Raw genomic sequence first — 26,634 nt, 5'->3', positions numbered from 1 at the left:
CAGTGGAAAGGCAACCTCAGAACTGAGCTGGGCTATACCGCCCCCTCCCTACCGCACCTTTGCGAACCGAACCGTTCCGCACCCTGCAGTGGAAACGCGGCATAAGTACCCCTACGGAGGAGTACTGAAGACGAGGGCAAAACGAGTACGGCTCACGCCCACTTTTGGCGGTGGAAACGCAATCCGTACTGCACCTTTGCGAACCAAAATGTACCGCACCCTTCAGTGGAAACGCGGCATTATCGCGGAGGAGTACTGGAAACGCTGCATTATACCGCGTTTCCACTGAAGGGTGCGGTACGGTTCGGTTCGCAAAGGTGCGGTACGGATTGTGTTTCCACCGCCAAAAGTGGGCGTGACCCGGACTGAGCCGTACTCGTTTTTCCCTCGTTTTCAGTACTCCTCCGTTGGGGCACTGAAAACGAGACGAGACGCCTGAAAGGGTACCGGAAAAATCGAGCTACAAACCCCCTCCGTTGATTGGTCGACAGAACCGTCTCTTCCGGACGACGTGGGAATAAAAACAAACAGTAGCCTCGAGGTATTATTCTTTACAATGAACACGTCGCGTAAAACGCTTGCTTGGGCGAACAAGGAGGCGGAGACGTTCCTCTGCATTCTTGGGGAGCAAGACGTTGTTTACGAAGTTTACGTAGCTGCCGCGGCGATCAACATCCGGCCTACCCTAAGGTACTGTCGGCGGTGGAAACGCGATTTCGGAACTGAGCTGGGCTATACCGCCCCCTCCCTCCCGGACTGAGGCGAACCGAACCGTACCGAACCGTACCGCACCCTGCAGTGGAAACGCGGCATTAGATAACCGACCCTACGGCTCTTTCAGAGCTAATCTCTCAGTCTGTCCATCCCTTCTTTAATAGGTCCATGATCCATCTGGTGTACTACAGTAGTACACGACCGACCATCTAGAACCGTAAACACTATTCACATTCACAGTACACCAATTGTTTTATTGACAACATAAAAGGCATACAGTAACATTATTTATATACACATCTCGAGTACTATTTACAAAATGTGTTACACATGTAGAAAAATATGCATTACATCTATATAAATATGTACACAATGTGCAAAACATATGGCATACACACAACACAAGGCATAGCAAGGGGTGTGGGGGGAGTATCGGGGGGAGAGCCAATGGGTGAAAGCCAACAGAAGGTGGACTCACACTAACCCTTACAAAAACCAACTGACATGGAGATGGAAGGCCGTGATGACCCGTCTGCCCAACTGTCACGTATAGAAGGGCTGTAATGTGTTAGTACAGTTCTGCACTGTAATAGAACAGCACTGCACCATAACAGAACAGCACTGCACTGTAATAGAAAAGCGTTTGAGCAAAGGGAACAGACATTGTGGATTGTATCGTTGCTGCCTCTGACACAGTAGAAACTCTTGGGATAGATATGGGTGTTGGACGGCGATGAAGGGCGGGGCATAGAGGTCGAGAGAGTGGTGACATCGGGAAGGGGCGGGGTCAGGGTTGCACCCTGGTCGGAGAACACGCACGGTTTTAAGTGCTTCTAAACCGATCTCAAGGAGCTAGAAACATCAATGCTGCCTGGCTAAGACTGTCAAGTGGCGCTTTAAAGAAAAATATTTTCCATTATTGCTTCATATTAAACCAGGGCCCAATCAAGAGCCACCAGGGCTCCATGTGCCATATCCTGAACCATGTGGTTCTTCGTAAACCTTTTTCCTCTATGCTAAACTACGCAACATAGTGTCACAATTTAGTCTTTTTGTAAAATCTCGGTCTAACACGGTTTATGCAAACTGACTACATTTCTGTAAAGCATTTAAATTACCCAAATAACCCTACATCACATCGACCAAAATAGAAGCCCCGCCATGACAAGACTAAGATATGAAGTGCTATAACCAGAACAGCCGTTAACATTATGTATGACTTTGTAAAGGATCTTGCATTGATAATCAGGCAGGATCGGACATACAGTACGGTATATCAGGAGATCAGCTGGGAGTATTGCGTTGAGCTGTGTCTCTGGCCAATGAATGATAACCTCCTACAACCTGTGGCCAATGGGAAGTGGTGTCACACGATTAAAAAAACAAAAAAAACATATAGCATCATGCACAGCACGTCTCTATAAACCTATAGCATGGCTGCCGTGGATTTAGAGGAAATCTGATATGAAAGGTTAACAAAAAACAACTTCAAATTACAATTACATTTTTTTTAAATGCAAATTATTTTTGCAGAACTTCTTAAAAAAAAGATTAAACAGTGTTGATCTTCTACACACTTATTCCCAAAAAAGTGATAAATAGAAATAAACTAAACAATGAAACCATGACATTCAGCAAAAAAAGTGATCAATAGAATAACAATATATTCAATGTGACAATATATAATCAATGCAACCATATATTCAGTGTTCCTCTGCCATTTTTGGCAACAAAAGGATGCGTGTTCATAAAGCCCTAAAGATAGCAGAGCGAATGTCAAAAACATAGTCCTATGTTGTAAAGTCATGTCTACAAAAGTACTGACATTTTCTGTCTATCCTACTTGGTTGAATATAATCAACAAAAACATAACAAGTGCACCACTGTAATAATATTTAGTCATGATAATTTTTGGAAGTACATGATGTACTATATGTGCAGTATTTGGCATTTTCTTTGACTGCGGGCACACACAAACATAAATAGACCTGTACAGATGGGCGAACACGCATGCACACGCACATGCTGACAGACACACACACACACACACAAACACACACACACCTCCTGCTTCTGTTGTGTTCCTTAAAGTGCAGCTTTAACCTTAACGAGACAACTATTAACCACCATGACATCACACATCTGTGGAATGATCCACCATTTCAATATTGAATAATTGACAAACTATAAATGACTAACAACAGTCATTGCACTGCTGGACAGGATGCGTGAAGATTGTGTTGATCATTTGAAAAGTAAATCTATAAAAAACAACACAGGCTGAAACAAACACTATGAATCAAACAATTCCCAAAACCTTTGCAGATATTCGAGCAGTTGCAGTAATCGATGCTGGGTGATGAAAAGACAAGAAGAGAATCTCTTCATGCCATTGATATTATTCCTTATCAAGTTATTACTCTCTACTAGCATAGAGAACACCCCTATGCTATATTTTTTGCATGACCCTTATAGCTTTGAAAAACTGTCTCCTGACACTGTCTTTGCTAAGGCGCAAGATTATTGCCGAAGTGAGCAGCAAAACGTATCATGTTGTCAGGACTAAATTAAATATTTTCTTAAAGGGTTTTCTGAAATTATATATATATATACATATTAATATATATATATATATATATATACAGTATATCTCCACAAAAGAAATTGGCTTTCGTAATGACCAACCAGCGACACCCAAAGCCCTCTGTCATAGATCTAGTAGCAGCACTAGTGAAGAGAACGGCCTTAACAAATTAGATCAATAATAATAAAAACTCCTTGGATTCCAAAGCACTGTACAGCAAGTGTGTATCAATCGAAAGGTAGTGAGATATCAAAAAGATGGTCGTTTTAAAAAAGGTACGTTCTATCCAAGAGAAAGATTTCACCGTGTCAAAGCAGTAAACAGAAGATGCATTTTATAAAACCGAACCCGGGTTCAACAGTCATCAAAAGCCTTTTCTTTAAAGTAAGAGTTAAAGTATCGAGCAATAGCAAAAGGTCAACACGTGTTCATGTCCTTGTTCTCTAGATATATATTTGAAGCGGACAGCTGGAGGGAAAGTGGCTCGATCACACTTGTCTGAGATTTTTTAACACAGATATAATTGTACACATGGAGAAATTGAGCCAGGACATACATGCAGAAAGACACAGAAAGACAAATATACACGTGTAAACAAACATGCTTGCTTGCCCACATTCTTCCTCTTTCTCTCCTTCACACAAACACGCAGACACAGACACACGGGCAGGAAGGAATCTTCTTAATCTTAAAGTTATCTATTGGCTGGCGAGTCTACATTCCTCTCCTCTGCCACTTGGCTCGACATAGGACAACCAACGACGGGTGGAGCTCAGACATCATAGACCCGCCCCTCAATGTGAAACCATTTACCATCTCAGTGGCCAAGTTCCCACTCTGAACCACATGCAAACAAAAGTGCAGAGAGATATTTACAACAGCTATATATATATATTTATATATATAGATATATATATCTATATGTGTATATCTATAAACATATAGATATATATAGATGAACAAGTAGCACCTCTCTGTAAAGTCTTCAGACACCTCATAAGGGTGTGACAGCAGCACACATGCACTTCAGTCGGCTGTGCATGTGTTGATGTGTCGGTACTCGTTCCCTTAGTCGCTGTGGTCGGTTTTAGTTTCAATCGCCAGGGAAAACGAATGAGCTGCCAGATGTGTGACAAGCGTCTTGCTTTAGTCCTCCTTAACATCTCAGAGATTACATTCAGGCGCTCAGGGCTTCGGGCGATCACCAGGGCTGATCGCCGTGGTGACCGTGGTCGTCGTTTTGTTCCGGGGTGCCGATCCACCGCGGTCGGCTCGGCGCCAAGTTCACATTTACTTTTGGATGTGGAGGCGAGGTTTGCGATAGCTTGCCCCGCCTCTTTAGTGCATAGTGTCTCTCACTGAGTGGGAGGAGCCTCCGACCCACTGTCGTCTGACGACTCGTTGTTCATTGGTTCTGCGGTTTCACCGGAACGGCTTGACAAGACGTCACTCGTATGGTGCCGGCGTCATATCGCAGACTATTCTGGCCACATGCTAGGTGGCCCATGTGTTGTATATTCTGGATTAAGTGCTGTACAGGGTTAAAGCGTGTGTACTGAGCATTCAGATGCAGTAAATGGAAGAAAGTGAGCTTTTGCTTTTGTCATTTTAAAGTATTGACAACGACAGAGATCCTAAAGCAACCTGGTCCTGGTCTAAAGACGACAATGCGCCCGGCCTAACACTGGGTAAACCGGGCCAGAGAATCACTGACAGCACCTAACCTAGTTTGGCACAGAATGCCTCAATCGACAGCATAGGCTGCCGATGTCTACCTAAAGGGCACGTCGCCAAGCCAACGTTGAGAGTTGTCTCGTCAGGGTCTTGTGTGTGTGCCTTGTGTGCCTTGTGTGTCCAGCGGAAAGCTGAGGTAAGGATATCTGAAGAACCGAGGAAAACCTCTCCCACAACCTCACCCTCGCCAAACGCGCTATGCAGTATTTACATGCACACACCCACACACCAAAAAGTCTCAGTATACCTAATGTTCCCACGGCCCGGTCTGGTCTACCGTTTAACCCTGTGCTCAAGGTTGTGGTCTACAGGTTACCCAGGTTAATGATGACTTATAAAGCCCAATGTGACTTTCTCAACTTTGATCAAGTGCTAATTATAAATGGACTCTTTGATAACAGAAAGGTAGCGCTATGATCAACATAGCTTCGACTTCTGCTGGCCGAATTGGCCGTCGTGAAAACTTGTGAACAATTCGAATGGGAGGGAGCAACTCCTCGACAAGCGCTGCGGCCCTCGGACTAGCTCAGCGTCCTCTCTCTGAGAAGCTACCGTTGTCATCACAATACCCTCACTGGAATAGCCATCGGTGGACATCCCCTCACTAGCCTCCTCCGCGGTCCGTCCGTCCTTCTCCCGGGCGTAGTCCGTCCTTCTCCCGGGCGTAGTCCGTCCTTCTCCCGGGCGTAGTCCGTCCTTCTCCCGGGCGTAGTCCGTCCTTCTCCCATCTATTCCCAATGCAGCTGCAGGTCCTGGGTGTCCAGGAAGTCCGAGGGCATCCCCAGAGGGGTCAGCGCCCCGGCGGGCCCCGGGGGCATGGTGAGGTCCAGCCACTCCATGTTGTCCAGGCCCGGGTCGGACAGGCCCATGTTGAGCGAGGACGGGGACGAGTCGCAGAAGGACAGCTCCGACGTGTCCATGGGGGAGTAGGGGTGCTGCTGCTGCTGCTCCATCAGCTGCGCCTGCAGCTCCTCCATCAGGCCCAGGGTGCGGGGGTCCGACACCGGGGAGGTGCCGCCCAGGGTGCGCTCCAGGAAGGCCTCCAGCTGGCGGTCCGAGGCCAGGGAGGAGAGGCTGGGGTCGGGGGACGGGCTGAGGGCCGGCGGGGGGGCCACCTGGATGTGGGGCGGGGGTCTGGAGAAGGCGGTGTTCACCGGCAGGGTGGTGACGGTGGCCGTGACCGGCAGGCTCTTGGGGAGGGCGGCGTGGGGGTCGTGCTGGGTGAAGGGGGTTATCTCTGAGGAAGGAGGCAAGGACATAACACCAGGGGTTAGTGTCCGCTAGGGTTTGGTGGAGGCTGACCCGAGAGGCTTTCCGTTGCTCCAACAGTAGGAAGTATCCACGGCTGAAGTATCAATAAACACATTGTCGGTTATTTTTAGGACGACGGTGTCTGGTGTCATCAGCACTTTTCAACATTGTACACTTTTCTTTGGTCTCCTTCAATGTGTTTGTGCTATTAATAGATAGAGTAGTGTGAGAGTATGGTGTGTGTGCGTGTGCGTGCGCGTGTGTGTGTGTGTGTGTGCTGGCTTACCCCCACTTTCTATCAGGATATCGAACAAGTCGTCCATCTGCTGGCTGGTTGCTGTGGGAACCTGAGAACCGAGCCAATAGTGAAAGAGCATTGAGGCGTGCCTGACCAGTATCAAGGAAACAGCCTCGAGGCTGTGAATGAATAAACACTCGTGTGCACATATTCTGCTTCATATTTGCATAAATAGAATAATGTTTTTGTTAAGGGAGCAAAGCACAAAAATGTAGCTTGGCTGCATTATCTTTGCTTGCTTCATATAGACTCAAAACTATTCTGGGAATAAAATGATAAAAACCAGCGTCTGTCTGGATATGGCCATGTGTTGGGGCTCAAGAGGGATTTTAGCGTCTTTTTGATGTATTTGTGTGTAGTGCACACACATCTGATAGAAAACGTGTACGCCTCAGAGCACTGTGGGCCTGTCTGACCTGTGAGATGTTGTTCAGATGCTGATTGCGGCTCTGTTTGATGGCGTCCTCGTATCTGGGGGGCTCCTTGTTCTTTGGGGGCTGGACGACCTGCGATGTGGGGCTCAGGATTATGGTTTGCTGGAACGGAGAGGGACACTGCAAAAGACAAAGCAATCGAATATTAATGGTTATGTATAGAAGGAGATCTTATGACACATCGCTTGCAAGAATATAAAAACAAGGTGTATTTTGTGTAAGTGTAAATGCAAGGTACTGCAACAATTAGCACCATAGACCCTCTGTGGACCATTAGAAAAACAAGATTCTAAAATACCTTGTTGAGGCCTCCGTTGGGGAGGCTGTGGTTGGGAGAAGCCCGCGGGGAAACCCTGTTCTCCGGGGAACGACTCAGGAAACACTGGGGATTCGCCTCCGGCCTATTCTGCGTCTCCAGGCCCGTGGGAGTGTTGTTGCACATCGTCAGGGTCTAAGCGGAATTGCCAGGGGGGGAAAAAAACACTGTGACAAAACTCTTTCTAGTTTGGCCGTGAAAAAAGTTCCCATGAACAAACAACACCAATGTGATACAATTCAGGCCTGTCCAAGCCAGCGAACAGCTGCTTCAAGTAATTGACTGCTATTCTCGATTATTATTCGGATGCAGAATTTTTATTTGGGATTAGCTTCATAGGCCTTCTTACCAACATATGGTGCTAAGGTTATGGCTCCTCTATAGACGACCCCATGGCCAAAAAGCTGCAGCGATTATGAATATGCATGTCAAATGAAATGGGATGCAAAGACACCTTGTTGTACTTTGTTATGCATTATTGATATACAATAGCAGATACGTTAGTGGTTGTTACTTAACAACCACTAACTCACTTAAAAATAGTTGGGATTAACTATAAGGACACTGGCTCACAGTCTGTACTCATTTGAGTGTAAGGCAGCTACTTCAACTGTGCTTAACTTTACATATCTATGTATTTTGTCTGCTTGTCTACACCACATATTCCCACAGGCTCTATTTTTGTTTGTTTTTGGTTTGAATATTTTGTTCCATCTGCACTGAATTAACATTTGTAAGTTGATCTGACTGTGTGCGGTTGTAATGTGCTAAAAACTCAATAAAAATTAAAGTATTGTTGCCATGGTTCATGTCACCAAATCCTCAGGCGGTCTCACTGACCTGCATCAGAGGGGTGTGACTGGTCAGCTGCTGGCTCGGCTGGCTCGTCTCCATCGGGCCGAGCGAGGCCCGCACCAGACCAGGGGCTGGATTGGACATCGTGTGCTGGAGCACGGGCTGTAGGCTCACAGAGGAGGTGGGCAGCTGGATGGTGGTGGTGGACGCGGTGGTGTTACCGGGCAGAGAGACGGGCAGGAGGATCTGTGTCGTGGGTTGGCTCCCGGCGGTCAGCAGGGTCTGGGGCTGCCCCAGGACCTGGGACACGTTGCCCTGGTGGCTGATGAAGAACTGTTGCAGGCTGGGGGCCGGCTGCTGCTGCTGCTGCTGCTGCTGCTGCTGCTGCTGCTGCTGCTGCTGCTGCTGCTGCTGCTGGCCGTTGGGGCTCCGCTGGGACTGCGAGACCAAGCGGGGGCCGGGGCCTCCTTGGCGCTGGATCTGGGAGAAGAGCTGCACCTGGGGGATCATCTGGGACTGGGCCTGGGGGTGGACCGGCCTCCCCGAGGCCACGGTGACGTCCTCCAGCTTCACCACGGGGGCCCGCTGGTTGGGGAGCGCCGAGGGGCCCAGGATGGAGTTAGTGGACGAGCAGTTGGCCGGGAGTCGGCCCTCCATTTTGACCAGGTTGGAGTTGAGGAGGGCGGGCGCGGCGGCGGCGGTGGTGGTAGGGGCGGAAGGGAAGGGGGAGCTGACGGAGGAGGGCGTGTCCTGGCTCCTCTTCTCCACCTGCAGCTGCATCTTGAGCTCCTCCACCAGCCGCTGCTCCTGCTCCAGCTTCCTCATCAGCTCCTCGATCTGCCGCTCCTTCTCGTGGAGCCGGCGGTCCTTCTCCTCCGGGACCGGTACCTGGCCCGGGTGGGCCCACACCAGGCCTCCCCGCCCGGGGCTCACCTCCTGGGGGTCGGGGGACGCCCTGGACCTGGCCAGGTCCTGCTGGAGCATGGAGAGCTCGCTGCAGAGGGGGGAGACTGGAGGGGTGGAGCCGGTGCCATCCAGAGCCCTCTGCTGGACAGGTAGGCGTCCCGCAAGGCCGCCGTTGCTCAGCTCCATAGGGGTGGCGGTGTGGGTTGAGGTGCCGTGGTTGTCCTGGAAGGGCTTCAACCGCTCCATCAGGTCGGTCTTCGTTCCGGACACAGGGAGCCCGCGTAGTTTCAGCTCCATCTTTAACTCGGCCACCTGGAAGAGATCGGATGGTCGTCAGAACAGAGGTGGGCTGAGGAGGCCAGTCGTGTCTTGTACAGTGTCTCAGTGGATAAAGTAACACACTCAGACACTGCACTATGACTCTTTACTACTACAACAATGTACTCCATTACAGGGTAAAATAAAGTAGAAGAATGTAGTAGTGGAGCCCCAACACCATGGTCCTTTCCAGCATGGAACCTTTCTTTCGGTCTTTCGGATCCACTCTTGGTCCGAGTCTGACTAAAATGCAAAAAGGGGCGCACGCCAGACATCGAGGGCGGCTCTCAGAGTGGAAAGGAAAACACACGTCAGAAGATTGGATTTTCGGTCCTGCGTTGTTGCTGTGTTTATAAGGTGTTTTATAAGGTGTGGTGACGGATGGCGCTTCAAGGAACAGGGTTCTGAGCAGCTCTGGTAGTTATAGTGCGGCGAAAAAGGAGCCCATTACTGGAGACCATACATATATAACAGTATCCATCACTAGAGGTTGCTAATGCGACAACTTACATGGAGCGGGTTCAAAGAACGCATTGACGTGACGTTTGCGTGATGTTCTGCTAGGGTGGTTATTTTTAACCTTTCCAGTTTTCCGTTTCATACCTCAAACTAAGTAAGCCTTTAAATGAGCCACGGTTTGTATGCCTTGGAGGGAAATTCCCAGAAGAGAAAGTAATACTTGTGGCATTTGGGAACGCCTCATGGACTCAATGTCTTCCAACACATGATAGGGCTCGCTTACACGACAATCACGACAATCAGCGGAACGGGGCCGATAGACGCTACAACCTCAGGCGCTTAGTGTTGTTGCCGCCGCATCTTTCAGGATGTCGTTTGAGTCATCTCGTAATCTTCATATACATCCTGACAACAGCCGCATACCATAACACTCACGCGCCGACATGCCCCACCGGCACCACTGACTGAAACACAACATGAAGTCTATAGTTAGGATTTATTTGGCTTCTGGCCTCAAAGCGTGTTGTTTCTTCTGTTCCGTCGTCCATCTGGCACTGCTCTATTTATCGTGGCCCGTGAGCAGAGTCTAGACAACGGTGTCTTGTGTAAATATGTAGTGACGGCCCGTGGTAAATCTCTCTCCTCCTCCCCCCCCCCCCTCTGAGACCAGGGCTGGGTACCTTCATCTCCCTCCCCCCCCTCTGAGACCAGGGCTGGGTACCTTCATCTCCTCCAGGTTGGCGGGCAGCACGCCGGGCTTGCGGTTGGACAGGGAGCCGCACAGCCGGGCCGGGGTCTGGGCCGCCTGGGGGGGAGGGGGCGAGGTCTGGGGCATGGGCGCGGCCGGGAGGGACACCACGATGGAGGTGCCGCCCTGGACCCTCGCCCACTGGTCTAGAGAGAGGGAGGGGAGGGAGAGAGAGACGTGGACAGAGTGAGGCGTATAAAATAATAGATGGAAGACAAGGAGAGTGGAGGTTGATTCGAGAGTTGTAGGACAAACTCCAGATTGTAGCACAACACACCATTGGACTTATTATATAGTGAAAACACTCTAGAATACTTGCAGACTGCAGTCTGTAAGTTGTGGTTTTTAAACCTACTTGAGGGGAGCAGGCAGTATGGTCTGGTAGTTGTAGTTTTAAACCTACTTGAGGGGAGCAGGCAGTATGGTCTGGTAGTTGTAGTTTTAAACCTACTTGAGAGAGAAGCAGTGGTCTGGTAGTTGTAGTTTTTAAACCTACTTGAGGGGAGCAGGCAGTATGGTCTGGTAGTTGTAGTTTTAAACCTACTTGAGAGGAGCAGGCAGTATGGTCTGGTAGTTGTAGTTTTAAACCTACTTGAGGGGAGCAGGCAGTATGGTCTGGTAGTTGTAGTTTTAAACCTACTTGAGAGGAGCAGGCAGTATGGTCTGGTAGTTGTAGTTTTAAACCTACTTGAGGGGAGCAGGCAGTATGGTCTGGTAGTTGTAGTTTTAAACCTACTTGAGAGGAGCAGGCAGTATGGACTGGTAGTTTTATTTTTTAAATCTACTTGAGGGGAGCAGGCAGTATGGTCTGGTAGTTGTAGTTTTAAACCTACTTGAGGGGAGCAGGCAGTATGGTCTGGTAGTTGTAGTTTTAAACCTACTTGAGGGGAGCAGGCAGTATGGTCTGGTAGTTGTAGTTTTTAAACCTACTTGAGGGGAGCAGGCAGTATGGTCTGGTAGTTGTAGTTTTAAACCTACTTGAGGGGAGCAGGCAGTATGGTCTGGTAGTTGTAGTTTTAAACCTACTTGAGGGGAGCAGGCAGTATGGTCTGGTAGTTGTAGTTTTAAACCTACTTGAGGGGAGCAGGCAGTATGGTCTGGTAGTTGTAGTTTTAAACCTACTTGAGGGGAGCAGGCAGTATGGTCTGGTAGTTGTAGTGCTGCTGTTGCTGGCTGAGGATCTGCAGCTGGAGGAAGAGCTGCTGCTGCTGGAGCAGCCGTGCGTAGGAGGAGTCCATGGGCGCCTCGCTGGCCTCCAGCTTCTGGTCGGGGGGAACGTACTGGTGGTACTTGAGCTTCCTCACCCGCGACTTGGCCTCTTTGCCCTTCTTACTGCGGCTCTTCTCCGACGGCAGCTTTGGCTGGCTTTGCTGGGGACGCAGGGAGAGATGGAGTCGGGGGTCACCGGATGAGACATTATAAGCTCAAACATGGACCATTAATAAAATAGATTATTATCTGAAATGTTTGTTAGTAATTGTAATGTTTATACCTTTTTGATTTTCCACTATAGCCATTTACAATGCTGGTGATTAAGCTTATTCTAATGTTGTATTCAAATTACTATAAATGAAAACATTAGAACTACAGTCAAAGATATGTAAATTGGACCTGTCGTGCTTACTTTGATAAGCGTCGGGCCGGGCTTTGAGGGGAGAACAGTGGTGATTGGCTGTGCAGGAGGAATTGCTTGGCCAATAGTCAGCTGCTCGTTGGTGGAGAATGCCTTCATGAAGTCTGCCACCGCTTGGGAAACAACTGTGACGGGCTGTAATGGTAAGACGTTCAAGACATTAAAAACACTTTTTTACTGGAAATGGTCCAAAATATCAGCAACCTCCATCAAATGCATCGACTACTGCATACAAATCTAAACAAGAGACGCAAGGCAGATGGGGCAGATATATGCATTGTCTGTGTAAAAAAAACGTTTCCACACTGAAACCTCTTTGTAGCAGTCTTACTTACTTAAATGACCTTTTTGCCCTTGATTAAACTATTTACTTTAAGGTAAATACATATCAACATCCAGACCTAAGAAGCAAAGGTATCACCACCGGGTACAATAGAGTTCTATTATCCTACTGCAATCGAGCCACGTGTCCTCCTACCTGCGGGGTCTGGGGTGGCGGCGGCGGGGGCGGGGTTGGTGGTGGTGGTGGTGGAGCTGGTGGAGCTGGGGCCTGGGTGGGGGTCTCTGGGGGCCGGGTCTCTGGGGGCGAGGGGGCGGAGCTCTGGGACTCCTGGCTGGCCGGGGTCTCGGGGGACATGGCGTCCCCGCTGTCGTCCTCCAGCACCTTGGGGTAGTTGACCTGGCCTACTGTGGAGGACAGACCACACCACTGACGTCCGCCGCACCGTCCACACCTGCCTCGTGTTCATGTCTCTGCTTTGACCTTGGAGTCTAGCTTTAAACTGGTTTTTTTTCGAAACACCAAAGAACAGAAATGTTCGGAGATGCTCTGTAATCAGGCAAACCTTATTTATTTCTGAAACAAACAATCCGGGCGCCAGTTTTTTTCCGTAGTGTTCCAGACCCACACACCGAACCACCCACCCACCCACCCATCCCCCCACGCCCACACCACGTTCCCCACCAATCGGACGGCTTGTCGTCGACCCCTAGCCCCGCCCACTCACCGATGATGGCCTCCTTGACGCTGTCGTCCACGGGCAGGATGTTCTTCTCCACCAGCTCCATGGGCCCGGGGCGCTGGGCGATCTTCTCGTTGAGGTCGTCGGCCAGCCGGGCTCTCTTCAGCCTCATCTGGGTGGCCTGCAGAGACGGCTCCGCCCCCGTCTCTGGAGAGCGGGAAACCAGAACAAAACAAAAACAGGAGGAGGTTGTTAATGGATTGATTAAAGCTTGACTGATGGAGGTTGACGATGTCCCTGTCCAGGGTTGGTGTGTTGAAAGGTGCGGCGGATGAACGTGCCTGCCAAATGTGAATGTATTTATTTATTATTAAAGTATACCAGAAACCTTCATACATTTATAATGACTGGATTGATTAAGTCACTTTACCCCGGGTTTCACCAGCGGTGGCGCTGCCCAAGCCATTTCCATTTAGTACTTAGCTCCTCTTTAATGTATAACGATTTAATATCTAGGCTGCAATGTTTTGACTGCCCTCCCCCACACGCTAGCATAACACTCAGCGCTCGGTGGATGTAATATGCGCCGCACCCCCCGGACCACTGTACAAACAGCGTCCGGGCCAAACTCAACTTTGTGAGACGCGGTGGAGAAGGGACCCCCTAATCCTGGGCAAAGCCAGAGCCGCAGTCGGGGAAGCATTTGCTCAGATAATAGACTGGATGTCCCAGCGGTGATGAGCTACACATCCTTACCCTGGAGGATGTGCATGCGGACCAGCTCTGCTCTCTCCGGTCGGCTGCGGATCTTGTGTTTGAGGAAGTTCTCCGTCTAAGAAATGAGACAAAAAGACTAAAAGTTGCAGGAGAGTCTCTCTTTTCGGGTGTCCTGTTGTTTGCAGATCGTCTTCCAATCCGTTTGTATCCTCTGGACACATTGGCCACCGTTTGACCAATTCAAATCCACGTATTGGTCTTAACCAATCACATATGGGATTTAGCTTTTTGATTCACTGTTCTTTCAAATGTACAGATTCTGTGTTCCGAGTTCCGAAGCTGCCGTTGCTGGGTCAAGTCTGAGATATTCTCACACCAATGTATTACAGTGTGCTGCAACTTGTTCCCTTCTGCAGTCTTACCCTTGCTCTTTCCAAGCTGCGTATCTGCCCATGGAAAGCAGCTGGGCTCTTGAGGGCTACAGGGAGAACACAAAAACAGTTTCATCAACGCTTGCATCCAAACAGGGACGCATCATGGATTCAGATGAAGCGCGGCTCGTCCAAACACGATGTGTTTCATATACGAGATTATATACAGGGTGTCCCATTCGTTTAACCCTGGCGTTTATGTGGGAGACATTACACCCCACCAATGAATAACATGTGTTCTTGTGTGCAGGGGGGAGGTTAGCGTAGCGGCTAGGGACTTAGACTGTGCCAGCCGAACGGTTCTGGCTTTGGATCCCAATGTCTGCAGCTTGACTGTAGGCGTCATCGCTGCCTCTTCATCGCCTGGATCAAACCTCGCGACCAGCCGTGATGAAAGCATACGCCAAATGACCAACACTAGTAAATAGTAACATAGTGATGTCGTAGCGGTGTAAACCTAGTTTTAGCCAGGTTTTGGTCGTGTCTGCAAGAGGTAGGATGTCAGGTAGAAGGATGCGTGTGAGAGGCTCTCTACTCACGCGGCATGATGCCCTGGTCCACCAGCTGCTCTCTGGTCCGTCTCTGCTGGAGCCTCAGCTGCAGGACTGTGAACAGGAGGAGGGAGGCAGCACACGTAAGCTAGGCTTGTAGGAGGGAAACACTGCATCGGCTGACATGTGGACCGCAACAGGAAGCACGAAGGGTCAACGCTGTCCATAAACAGGAAGTTTGGGGAAGTGAAACAATAGAAAATATGTTTCCAGTCAGACCGTCCAGCAGCAGCTGAAAGAGGTTTGGATCATAAAGAAGAGGAAAAGGCTTCCTTTTGATTTGTAGATCCAAATAATTTACTGAACAGTGCATTAGACAAACATAAACGGACAGCCGTTTTAGCAAGGCCAGATTAATTGAACACATTGGAATTCCCCCAGAACTTCTAATGTCTCACAAACCCGTATCCAACTATAATCAGAGAAGTCTCTGTAGGTCCGTCTCTCTGTCCTACATTTTTTTTCTCGACAACTGTTCAATCCGATCGACGTCTCCCGCGCCGGTTGAATTGCTGAAGTTGTTCTCGTATTAGCGGCTCTCGAGACATCCGCAAGCAGCAACACCCTAGGCCAAGCCCTTGGCCCGTTCTGCACAGGCACGCTTTGAGCAGGCACTGTGCTGCTAAATCTAAATTGGCACTTGATAGCTCGCCCCGAGAAACTGTACATATTTTCCATGCAGCTGGCGGAGACAGTGAAGCACCTGGCCCTGGCGCCCCCCCTCCCCCCCCCCCCCAGGTGCATGAGAGAGACGAGGTCCTTCATTCAATTCAATACACAGCACTAGTCTGCACGTGTCCCACTGACAGACAGCCCAGCCGGGGGGCCCAGACACCAGGGACAAACAGACCGCAGGTTTAGATCTCAAAATGTGCCCGCTGGCTGGAAGTCTCTCTGGGGAAATCCCCGTTGCAGGAGGGATGAGTCGATGCAATGTATTAATCGATTAATTTGTTGATCAGCAGGAAATTAACCAGTCCCTGTGACATCTGCTTAAGGTTTTTTGGTGGGATTTGTCAAGTGAAATGCCAGATGTTTGTCGTGTATAGGCTCAGAAACTCTTTAAAATGGGTTGTTTTTTTCTCTACTTTAGATTGGTGGCTTCTCAGTCAAACCACGCACAGTTAAGATATCCATTTGCGCTCAGGTTCCATTATTATTCGTACAACTTTGTAGTCTAAATGATTCGTCCATTAGCCCAACAGAAGAAATTAAACAATCGATGAAATCAATATACTAGTGCTGCACTAGCAAAAAGGGAAAACACTGCAACACAAATGTTCCGTCCAACTTTGAGTACAGGGGCACTTCATCTTGAACTGCACAAAGGGAGTTGTAGTTCCTGGCCCTGGGCCGTTTTTCTGGACATTATTTATTTACTTTATTACATAGCGTGTTACAAGTGCATCACTGTTGCAACAACAATCCCTACATCCCATACACACCCAACTCTACCACCAGTAGCACCAACACCAGCGTGTAAGTGACAGGATGTACGTGTCCAGCCTCGTCTTGTTCCTCAATAGTTCAGTCTCAGACCAGAGGGTCACTCCTTCTGAGTCACTTCCAGAAGGAGCGACCAAACTCTGAAAATAGTGTCTCCACTCCACTCCACCATACTGTCTCTACTCCACCTAAATCCTCCCTCAGACAGACTCAACTACAGCTACCGACACAGAGAAGGAGAAAAGCTGAAACGGCTGCAGTCAATAAGCTTTAGCAACCTGCAGAATTAGCATTATTAACACCAGAGAAAAAGCACAAAAACAAAAGTTCTTACCGGAGCTGAACCTGCTGGTCAGGTCGACAGGTGTTACCATCTCCATGCAAGCCATCGCTCTCTCGCTCGCCTCCTCCCTTACAACTTGCTCGCCAAAGCACAGAGCTTTAGCCTCATACCACTGGCTGCTAGAGGAGCCGGCTCTCGGCTAACATAGCATGTCTGCTGCTCTACAGTCCTGTTGTGTTCAGTCTGGATGGAGAGCAACCGGAGCGCCTGCTAGTCCGCCGCGCTACACACCCTGGCCAGGATATTAACGGCACAAAAACAATGCCCCGATATTCCTCTGGCTCCCACTTCTGTTTCTCTCTTCGCTCTCTCCCGCCCGGTCTCTCAGTGTCTCTTGGTGTGCCTACGGAGGGTGTCTGCGTACACACATGCACACAGCCAGACACAGGGGAGGGAAAAAGGGAGGGCAGGGGAGGGCTGGGCCGCTAGCTCCTGTAGCTGCCTGACGTCAGGACAGATGCCTGAGTCAGCAGCACCGTCGGCCAATCAGAGGCGAGCACAACAGGACCGCTGCATGCACAAAACAAAGCACGCAAAAAAACACCAACAACATCTAGAGGGCTTTGATGAGAAGCACGCTTGGAAAATAAAGTGTGCGGTCATCAGTTCCTATAAAAAGATAAACAGAAACTAAATCGGTGCATGCATTTCCATCAACCTGGGTAGCGAGACATTCGCTTTGTATATGTTGAGCACATGCCTTTCCTAAACAAATATCTGGATTTTCTTTTGCTTGGTTCTGAACACAACCACACCCACACACACACACCCACATGTTTGAGGACAAAGGAGTAGGTATTATTCAGACCAATAATGTTGACATGAACCTCCCCAGATTTTTCCAAATCTCCAGTGCAGAGGGAACCATACGCATTGACCAGAAGGTTGTGTCCTTGTGCCCATTTAAGGTGGGACGATCAACATCAGACTTCCAGTCAATTTCACCAGCCCTCTGCAACGCCTCCCTCCAGGCAGGGGCATGCAAACAAAAAGTGACCTTTCACCTGCACGGCACAGATGGGTGCATGCATGGCCAAGGCGTACACACATACACGCACACACAACCCCACCTGCACGTGTGTCAATCATCAGGCGGGTTCCCTCTTTGACCAACAACACTTGAGGGATACTTTCAGCGTAGTCTGTCGGTTATAAGAGTCCCCCGTTGTTCCTCTGGCTATGTAACCAGGTCAGGGTCTGCTAACCTGCTAACACACGCTAACCACACAGAGGCACCACGCCTGGCAGGGGATCTGGGTTGGAGTCTGACCTGCTGTCCCATGCGAAACGTCATTCCCCCTCTTTCAACCCCACTTTAACCTCCGTCTTCACTGTCATGTCCACAAATAAGAACATAGAGCTCATTTATTTTAAAATGGCGCCTAGTATAAACTGTGCTTAAATGTGTGAGCGTGAAGAAAGAGCAGGAAGTATCCTATCAGATAAGAGTCTTTTATCTGTTCTCTGAGGCCTATTTCTGGGTTGTGCTCACATTTTAATCTGATAGATTAGCCTCCTGGCCAAATTAGCGATGCTTTCGCGGCGCAGAGCTACTGCCAGTCCAGCGGTGCTGGCTGCAGTCCCTCCATCGCCTTCTCCGCCTCCACCGGCTCCCCCTCCTCCACCCCAGCCAACCGCCAAGACAGACCAAGAGCCAAGTCCAAGTTAAGGTGGCAGTTTCAACACATGGGTGGTAAACCACTAGAACACAGAAGGGGATCTGGTCGTTGGAAAAGGTGGAGGTGGGGGTGGAGGGAGTATGAGCCATCTGTGTCTGGGCCATGTGTATGTGTCTGTGTTTACGCTCGTAGCCGGGGGGGGGGGGGGGGGCTAGTGCTGTTGTAATTCCACAGAGCCTTTCGACTCAGTCACTGTTCAGTTTAAATCCCATTCGTTGGCTCGTGCTGAATACAAAACCCAAGGCCCTCACACGATACTGTACGCGCCACTTTATCACTCGCAGCACCGGGCGACAAGAGCCCCCTCGAAATCAGATCGATATCGCTGGGTATAATTTGCCTGAGAAAGCGAGAGCGATCGCTCAGCACCAGCGTGTCAATATTGTCCCGGGCTATCATTACCGACTGGCACTCTACCCGGTACAGCATGGAGCGCCGTTGCCAGCGCGGCTGAAAAAAAACCTGCTGCAAGAACGCTCTCGCTCATCCATCAGCCGCTCAGTCAAGACGGTGGCCCCGGTTCAAACAGCCTCAGTCTGGTGAGAGTGACGGGAAGCCGGGCGAGCGGAACGCACTGCAATTTCCTTTGGGTGAAATCTGATGGGAATATCAGGGCTCGCCTGATGGAATGTTGATGAGGCACTGCCGTTAGCCAATGATTGGTTGACCCAGCGACAGTGTGCACAAGCCGACCGGTCGGAATGACTGACTAACCACGGGCACACACACACACACACACACACACACACACACACACACACACACACACACACACACACACACACACACACACACACACACACACACACACACACACACACACACACACACACACACACACACACAGCGTACGTGCCGTTACTGTGGTCTTGGATTCAGACGATACGACTCATGTATTTAAACGCTGCATTACTTGGACCTTCTACAGACCTTCTTTGTCTCTATTCCAATTATTAATTGGGCGCACCAGACAGACATAAGGGGTTTCAATGATTTCTGGCACTACAATAAAGCAGTGATTCATTTCATAAGAGAAAAGTTTCACTGTTGCTGCCTTCAGCGGTGCCCTGACCGGAGCATCTACATGGATCGACGTCCTAAATCTCCCCATGTCTTCCTCCATCCCCATTGCACACACTGTCCCAACACATAGTGAGCCAGAGAAGCAGCCAGCCCAGCAGCCCAGGCTGGGACGCTTATGGTCCGAGGACACATCAGTGTACCCTACGCATGAAGTGCTTCAGAGCTCAGAGACTTCAGAGACTACAACATTAGAACTGAAAGACGCCATAGCAGCTCGCCAGTCTCGTCTCCACGCTCCTGCTCCCCTCACCGCTCAACGACCAACTTGCAAGCCCTCGACTCCTAGAGGCTATAGTGAAAAAGCAATAGGAACGAGGGCACGGGAAGTAGTGTTGGAACACAGCCTTGGACTGTGGACATTTAAACTCTCCCATGACGGCATTCCAGAGGGAAACATTGACCTTGAGGTGATGGGGGCTTACCGTTCTTGCGCTCGTTGAGGGGGAGCAGCTTCACTTTGGGCTGGAGAGTCAGCTCCTCCAACTCGTGGGTCACAGCCTCACTCTGGGGACTGGGCACTAGGAGACTCAACATCCCACAATCCCCCTCCGCTCCCAACAGCCCCATGGAAGCCTGGAGCTCCATGGTGCCGTTATAAAGAGGGCAGGGAGGTTGGATTTGGGAGGGGTCTCGGGCAGCGATGGAAGAGTCTGAAGGCGAGGCAGCCCTCCTGCCTCTGATGTCACGGCGACAACTGCAAGAAAAGAAAAAGGGAAGATACACGTTGTTAGCCAAGATCAAATAGAGGGACATAGCGAAATCTATGCCTATTGGCAGCCGGTTTGTTTGGGTGAACTTTTATGCCCAACCATAAAGGAAGGACTACAGGACTGACTGTAGACGGGCTTGGACCCATTAAATGTGGGGTGTGGGCCTTTTTCTTATAATAGCATTTGACTAATAACTAATTAGTCTTATAAAGGAAAAGAATAAATTATGCAGAGTATAAATTATGCAGTACACTTTAATCTGCAGGATCAATGAGTCAAAGAAGTAGAACGCAAACCCACAGGTTCACATCATGATTCAACACCATTTTGTGGGCTCTTCCAAAAAAGACTCCAGCAACTCAGAATAACAATCATTACCGACGCATTGGCACGGAGCACTCGGACTGGTTAAAAGGCTCGGGGTGGCATTTCACTCTCGGAACATCTGGAAGCATTCAGGGCCTGCCCCCATTTCTCATTAAAGAGCACGCCACTTAGCTGATGATTATATGAGGAATAATCATTTTAAAACCACTGAGGCCTGAGAAACACAGGAAGCCCGTTTGAAGAACCGGTTCTACGGCTCTCTTCTGGATCCAGCCACCGCCGTCGTCGTCTCCGTGCGACCGAGCGACGGCGGTTTTCTAAAATAGTGTCCGGGAAGGGAACCGTTTCAGCGAGCAAAACAAACAGCCGGGGTAACCAAGGCTCTCCGACGGCCGCACGACCCCGGGGGGGGGATGACGGATGGCCGGGCCGCACCAGCGCAAACGGGCCCGGCGCCGGTTATTGTTTTTCAGCGGGGGCCGACAGCCATCGGTCGTAAGGGTCGCAGGAGCCGTTGGTAAAGTGAACGACTTTGTTGGCGTTGGCAGAGTACGCCCCACCTCGACCCAGCGCTGCGGGCTGCGGCAGTCGGGGTGGGGGTTACGTCGTGGGGGAGCCCATGGACTGACTGGGGGGAGGGGGGGGGAACCGCAGAAGACCTCACAGAGGAGCGTTGGTCGTAGAGCAAGAGCCCGAAAATGCATATTAGAGATTCTGGCGTTTGATTCCCTTTAATGTCCGCAGGGTACCTTTAGACATTGAGGATTGACTGCTCTTTAATGCCTCTGACTTGGTAGCGAGTCACTTTGGATAAAGTGTAGGCAAATAGTAAACAGTGATGCAAGTCACAACTTGAATTAAGCCTGGCATTGGATCATGTGCAATTCAGCTTAGTCAGACCACAAAGCTCCCGTCATGTCCCTCAGGACATCATCTCCGTCCACCACAGGAGGACGGAGATGATGAAATTGAGAGACAAAGCTCTACACTTCTAATGGGTTTTTACCTAAGCTGAGGGACTACATATAAGGAGTAGAAAATGTAAGAAATATTATGAACCCTAACAACACATATACACAACACATGGAATCCAATTGTCCATTGTCCACAGACCAAGAGTTATTTAGGGTCATATCACGGTACAGTTGGCATTTTTCTTTGGTAAGACAGAGCTTACCTTTGGTCGGTGAGGAGAGGATCAGCCGTCTTGGTCAGTCTGTCTGATCGCTCGCTGCCACTCTAAGCCATGGATGAGGAGACCTAAAAGATACGAGAGAGCGGTCCAATGTTCAATTTCCAACACTCAATAACCAATTCAACCCTCAACAAAAACAACCTGTGTCCAGCAATTCTAGGACCTCAACATTATTCGGGATCAGAGTATATTAACTAGCTTGGGTGGGCGAGGAAGTAACCAAAATTAGCCACAGCTAAATGTGAGCTCTCGCTCTAGGGTGGTTTTGAGAGTTCGGATGACGGCAGATGTGTTGTGCGTTACCGGGGTAACCGGAGGCGGTCTCTATGGCGATGGGAGGTGGATGGGTCCGATCAGGGGTACAATGGCAAGGGATGCTCAAGAGACTCTTGTCAGTTTAAGTGCTGTGGCATCAAAGTGCCAGAGAAGGAGAAAACAATATGGCCTTCTTAGTGGTATGATGCAAAGAGAGACCTTTCCAGGCCATTCGCTTGGGCTGATTTACAAAAGATCAGCCTGTTGGATACCAGATGGGCTTCAATTGGATATAGGTCGCTAGGAAACTTCAAGAGAGCGAAAGCGATGAGAGGGAGTGGGTGAGAGAGAGAGAACAAGGAAAAGAGAGGGAGAGAGAGAGAAAAACAGATAGGGTGTACAGGGCGAAAGTACATCTCATGCTTGTTTAGAATCTCTCCATAGATTCCAACACACCGCCTGCCACATGTTCAGGAGTCGGGATTCAATGCAAGCAAAGATAGTGAGGAGAGAGAGAGACAGAGAGTTTGTGAGCCAGAGATGGAGAGTAATTCAGGCTGCAGAGAGAGAGACAGAGAGAAAGAAAGATAGAGAGATGGTAGAGATAGCAAGACTAAGACAAGATGCAGAGGGTGAGGGAGTGAGAGCGAAAGAGAGAGTTATTAATGTGAACGATGGAAAGTAAGGGTGCTATAGGAAACGGAAGTCACAGCACACTAGGCTACATTGGGGTAAACACAAGGCCGTGTCCCAGGCAGAATTGAAGCCCAGGTCCAGATGGAAGCCCTGGCTTGGGGCTCGGAGTCTAGTAGCAACAACCATTCAGAACAACTACAGAATCTCAATTGACCTCTGGTATGAGCACGGATGTATACTAAGGGAGGGGGGGGGGGTGGTAGAATTTTTATCTCCCCAGGAGGAAATCATACTTTGATCTTCCAAACTTAGAAAGGAAGAAATGAGAGGCTCTGACTTTTATGTTGTGCCTTTAGTTGCCTGAAGAGACAACTCAGTTGTGGGAATAATTTAAATGTGTTAGACGGCCACGGCTAGGGCCATCGGGAACACAATGTGCTTCATCCAATGTTTACTCTTCAGAAAGGGAAATGTGCTTCGAGTTAGGCTCTATTAGACAAAATAAGCATTTTAGGTGCACATACTGTACATACGGAGATCAGCAGTTTTCTCACAACAGCTTATTTAGTCATTTTTTACACTTTAATCCAAAAGAAGCTGTTGTCATCAAAATATGTCGTTAAAGACCTGAAATCTTGCTTTAGGATGCCTAAAGGTTGTGCATTGATACATGAACCAAGTACTTTTTTGTCAGGAAGTCGAAGATCCACAAGAATCACCTGCCCAGAGCTCACAATATGAAATATGAAAATACTAAATAAAAAACTGTTGTGGCACCTTATCCTGGAACAGAGAGACATACAGAGACACAGAGACACAGAGACACAAAGACAGAGAGCTTGAAAAAAGAGATGAAGATAGACCAAACAAGTGAAAGAGCTCTTCCTGCGTGTTACTAAGAACATAACCAAATGAACAGCGTCTCAGTGAGACCATTCTCACTAAACTTCATTAATGTCCGCCTCAGGGGACCAATCTAATAGAAGTCATTAATGTTATACAAAGAAATGGGGAAGTTACTTTTTATAAATCGTTTAAAAAGGAGCCAAGTAGAAGTAAGCATGGAGTAGAACAAGTAGAAATTTGCTCTGGGGTTCAAAAATTGTCTGTGGCTGGAAGTAACTCTTTAGAAACCGGCTAGGAGGCAAACACCCACAGGCTTGGCTGCTGCTGTAACAACTAATTAGTTACCTCATGTTGGTGGTGTTACCACTAATTAGTTACCTCTTGTCGGTGTGCCTGGCAAAATAGGATTCAGTCAAACATTTGGCTTCACCAGCACACCATCAATACAGCAGAAATAAAGCACAGACTTGCTGCAGTTGTATATGTAATTTGATTTGAGTAGAAAACCACAGATCATCAATATCGGCTTGTTTCTGCATCCCCAGACCTCCAGTGTCCCAATGCACAGGTGAAACGATAAATAAACTCAATGGTGCTAAATATGGACAGATAGATTCCCTGCCTCTCTGCATTTCACGTTGTTTCAAGTGGTACGGCTAAGTGACATACGCTAAATGTGAACTGGTAAGACTCAAGAGTGCTGTGAGTGTGTTATCGGGGAATCTTAGACTCGCAGTTGTTTTCCCAAAGCGGATACACACACCAGGGGAAGCTAAACCAAGTCATTATTTGTTTGTGTCTAGGAGCTGAACTTGGGCTTGATCCAGTCATCCTCCAGACACGTACATCCATGGGAGTTGAAGGGATTTGCACAAGGCCACTTGAACCATAAAACAACTCGAGTGATTGATTGGCCCATTTGCGACAACACCACAGCATACCACAGTTCAAATATTATATTATTATTATAATAATATATATATATATAATAATTATTATTATGTTTTATTATTAAATGTATTAAATAAGAGAGGAGCCCATTTGGTCAATGACTTAGGTCACATTCAAAACCGGAATTATCGTTGCAAAATAAATGTAAAGTTTCCTCTGGCGCGCCGGTTCCCAGCTAGGCCAAACTAAATGATATGGGAAGAAAAAAGAAAACAGAGCGAGAGTGGGGGGGGGGGGGGGGTTGTTGGAAGAGCTCTGCATACCAACGAAAAGGGGGCCAGGGGTCATCGATACTACAAATAGCATCGGTCACACAGACACACTATATAATTCATATCAAGTACTCAATGGCATACTTTGTTCATTACTACCACTGAATACTATATCCTACTCTGTGTATCACATTAGGATAAAAATAAAAACCAACGTAACAATTGGACCGATGTCCCAGCCATAACGTCCATGTCATCTCTAACTCGCACGCACACATGAAGACACACCCACACACGGTTGAGAACCACATAATGGTCAGCTGTGTTGGTGGTGGGAAGCCCTGTGTAGAATTAAGCAGCAGAAACCAGACTCAAGTATTGTAGCTCTCTCCCAGAGAACAAACATTACAAATTGTTGACGTGGTCAACGTTCATCTGTGCTCCCACACACAGGTCATGCGGTTTCCTCCCTGCCTTGCCAGCTGCTGGCCTTTACTGAATGGAAGACACATTTTCAATTATAAAGCAATAGTAAAAAAAAATAAATAAAAATAGCATGTACAATAGCAGAGAATGGGGTCTCAGGCTTCAGAATAAGGTGCCAAAAATAAAGATCAGGTGACAGGAACTAAACTCTATTGAGGGTAGTCAACAAACTCACAATAGAAACAAGGGAACCACTGGCTTTACATTTAAACAATGAAATGGAGCCAGTATTGTACACCCAGTAGCACCCAGACTGCAGGCTAAATCTATCGAGGGACTATTATTAAAATAATATTCATACTGCCAACACAACTGAAAGACAATCAGACCATGCAGGCGGAACAGGTTAAGTTGGGGAAAAGTTTCACACTATGGTTTGACCTTGTCAATTTTTATATGAACAATTAGACAACTTTTCAGTTAAGAGTGCAAATATAGTACCCAAGCATATGGCTTTGGTACAACATTTTAAAAAAAACACATTGTATCATTAGATAAATTCTACAAAGATTCGGAATGAAAATGTTCGATTTAAACATCAGTGAGTACACACACTAAATGAAAAATAATCCAGAGATGATTGCTTTCCAAACACCAATATCCACCCAGTAGCACGTTTCAGACTTTCCAATGAAAAGAACAAATAAGAAATGACCTCATCATGTCTGTGGTTGACTACCAAGTCTCGGGTCTGATTAGTTACATGATGACATCACTAGTCTTACATCATGTAAGAACCACCGGCCTTCCTCTCAGTGATCGCGAAAATAACATTGGCGTGGGTAACCGAGACGAGATGTCATGTTATTAAAACGCGATATGGGTTTCTCATCGTACAGTTACTCACTTGACAGCGATCGTGGCTATTTGCACTCAACATATTGCCTTTCAAATATGCGACCAACGTTTATTCAAAGGGTTTTCGATATCTAACTGTATGAATGATGCGGTGGTGGCAGCAGTGTAGGTGTAAGACAGGTTAATGCCTCTTAGATAATACATCTGACAGGTGTGACAGCGGCAGACACTGCAAATATGAATTTCTGTCGGGGGGGGGGGCACCCAACGAATATGATATCATAGACTGTCAGTCGTGCTAATGTACCCCATCCAGACATGGGGGTCTGGATGGATGTGCAGACCCCCATGTCGCAGACATCCATCCATTCCCGCTACGTAAACAATCATGAATCTCTCATGACATGTACGAGAGCTATATCGAGCTAACACGCTAACCTGCCAAAACCAAGACAACAAGGTAGTGGTCGGCTCTTACCGAACTGCAACGTCTTGAAGCCAAGAAAAAGGTTGCGCTCCGATAGACACCACGACAGCACGATCGGCCCTGGGCGGATGTAGGTTGTGTATTTTTCAGAAGAGCCAAGTTTATCTGACGGAGTAAAATGGCTGCGACTGATCTATTGGGATGCACGGAGTGACGTCACCATGAGCATCGCACAGGACGCGTGCATGTGTGTATGTGCGTGTGTGTGGGGGGGGTGGCTTGGTTTATTTATGGTATTTCAACAACAACCACCTCTGGTTCGGTTTCAACCGGCATCCACCTAACCAAGTTATAATAGAGCGTAACAGTGACCCGTTTTACGCTCTATC

The 26,634-nt window shown here is 48.4% G+C and overlaps 1 protein-coding gene across 1 annotated transcript; it reads right to left on the bottom strand.

Annotated features, from left to right (window-relative positions):
- Positions 1 to 380: 380 nt before the first annotated feature.
- Positions 381 to 26,448, bottom strand: mrtfba (myocardin related transcription factor Ba). The gene is given in 17 exon segments (XM_056577146.1): positions 381 to 6,269; positions 6,570 to 6,630; positions 6,998 to 7,135; positions 7,314 to 7,466; positions 8,172 to 9,344; positions 10,531 to 10,678; positions 10,680 to 10,703; positions 11,680 to 11,927; positions 12,182 to 12,325; positions 12,669 to 12,877; positions 13,198 to 13,359; positions 13,909 to 13,984; positions 14,292 to 14,347; positions 14,840 to 14,905; positions 19,825 to 20,096; positions 21,617 to 21,699; positions 26,297 to 26,448. Coding segments are annotated over 15 exon segments (3,330 nt in total). The 5' UTR covers positions 19,988 to 20,096; positions 21,617 to 21,699; positions 26,297 to 26,448; the 3' UTR covers positions 381 to 5,760.
- Positions 26,449 to 26,634: the final 186 nt, after the last annotated feature.

This window comes from Gadus chalcogrammus, chromosome 18 (genome assembly GCF_026213295.1).
Source record: "Gadus chalcogrammus isolate NIFS_2021 chromosome 18, NIFS_Gcha_1.0, whole genome shotgun sequence".
Lineage (NCBI taxonomy): Eukaryota > Metazoa > Chordata > Actinopteri > Gadiformes > Gadidae > Gadus > Gadus chalcogrammus.
Note: the sequence above shows the minus strand (reverse complement) of the source record. Positions and strands in the feature narration are given on the sequence as shown.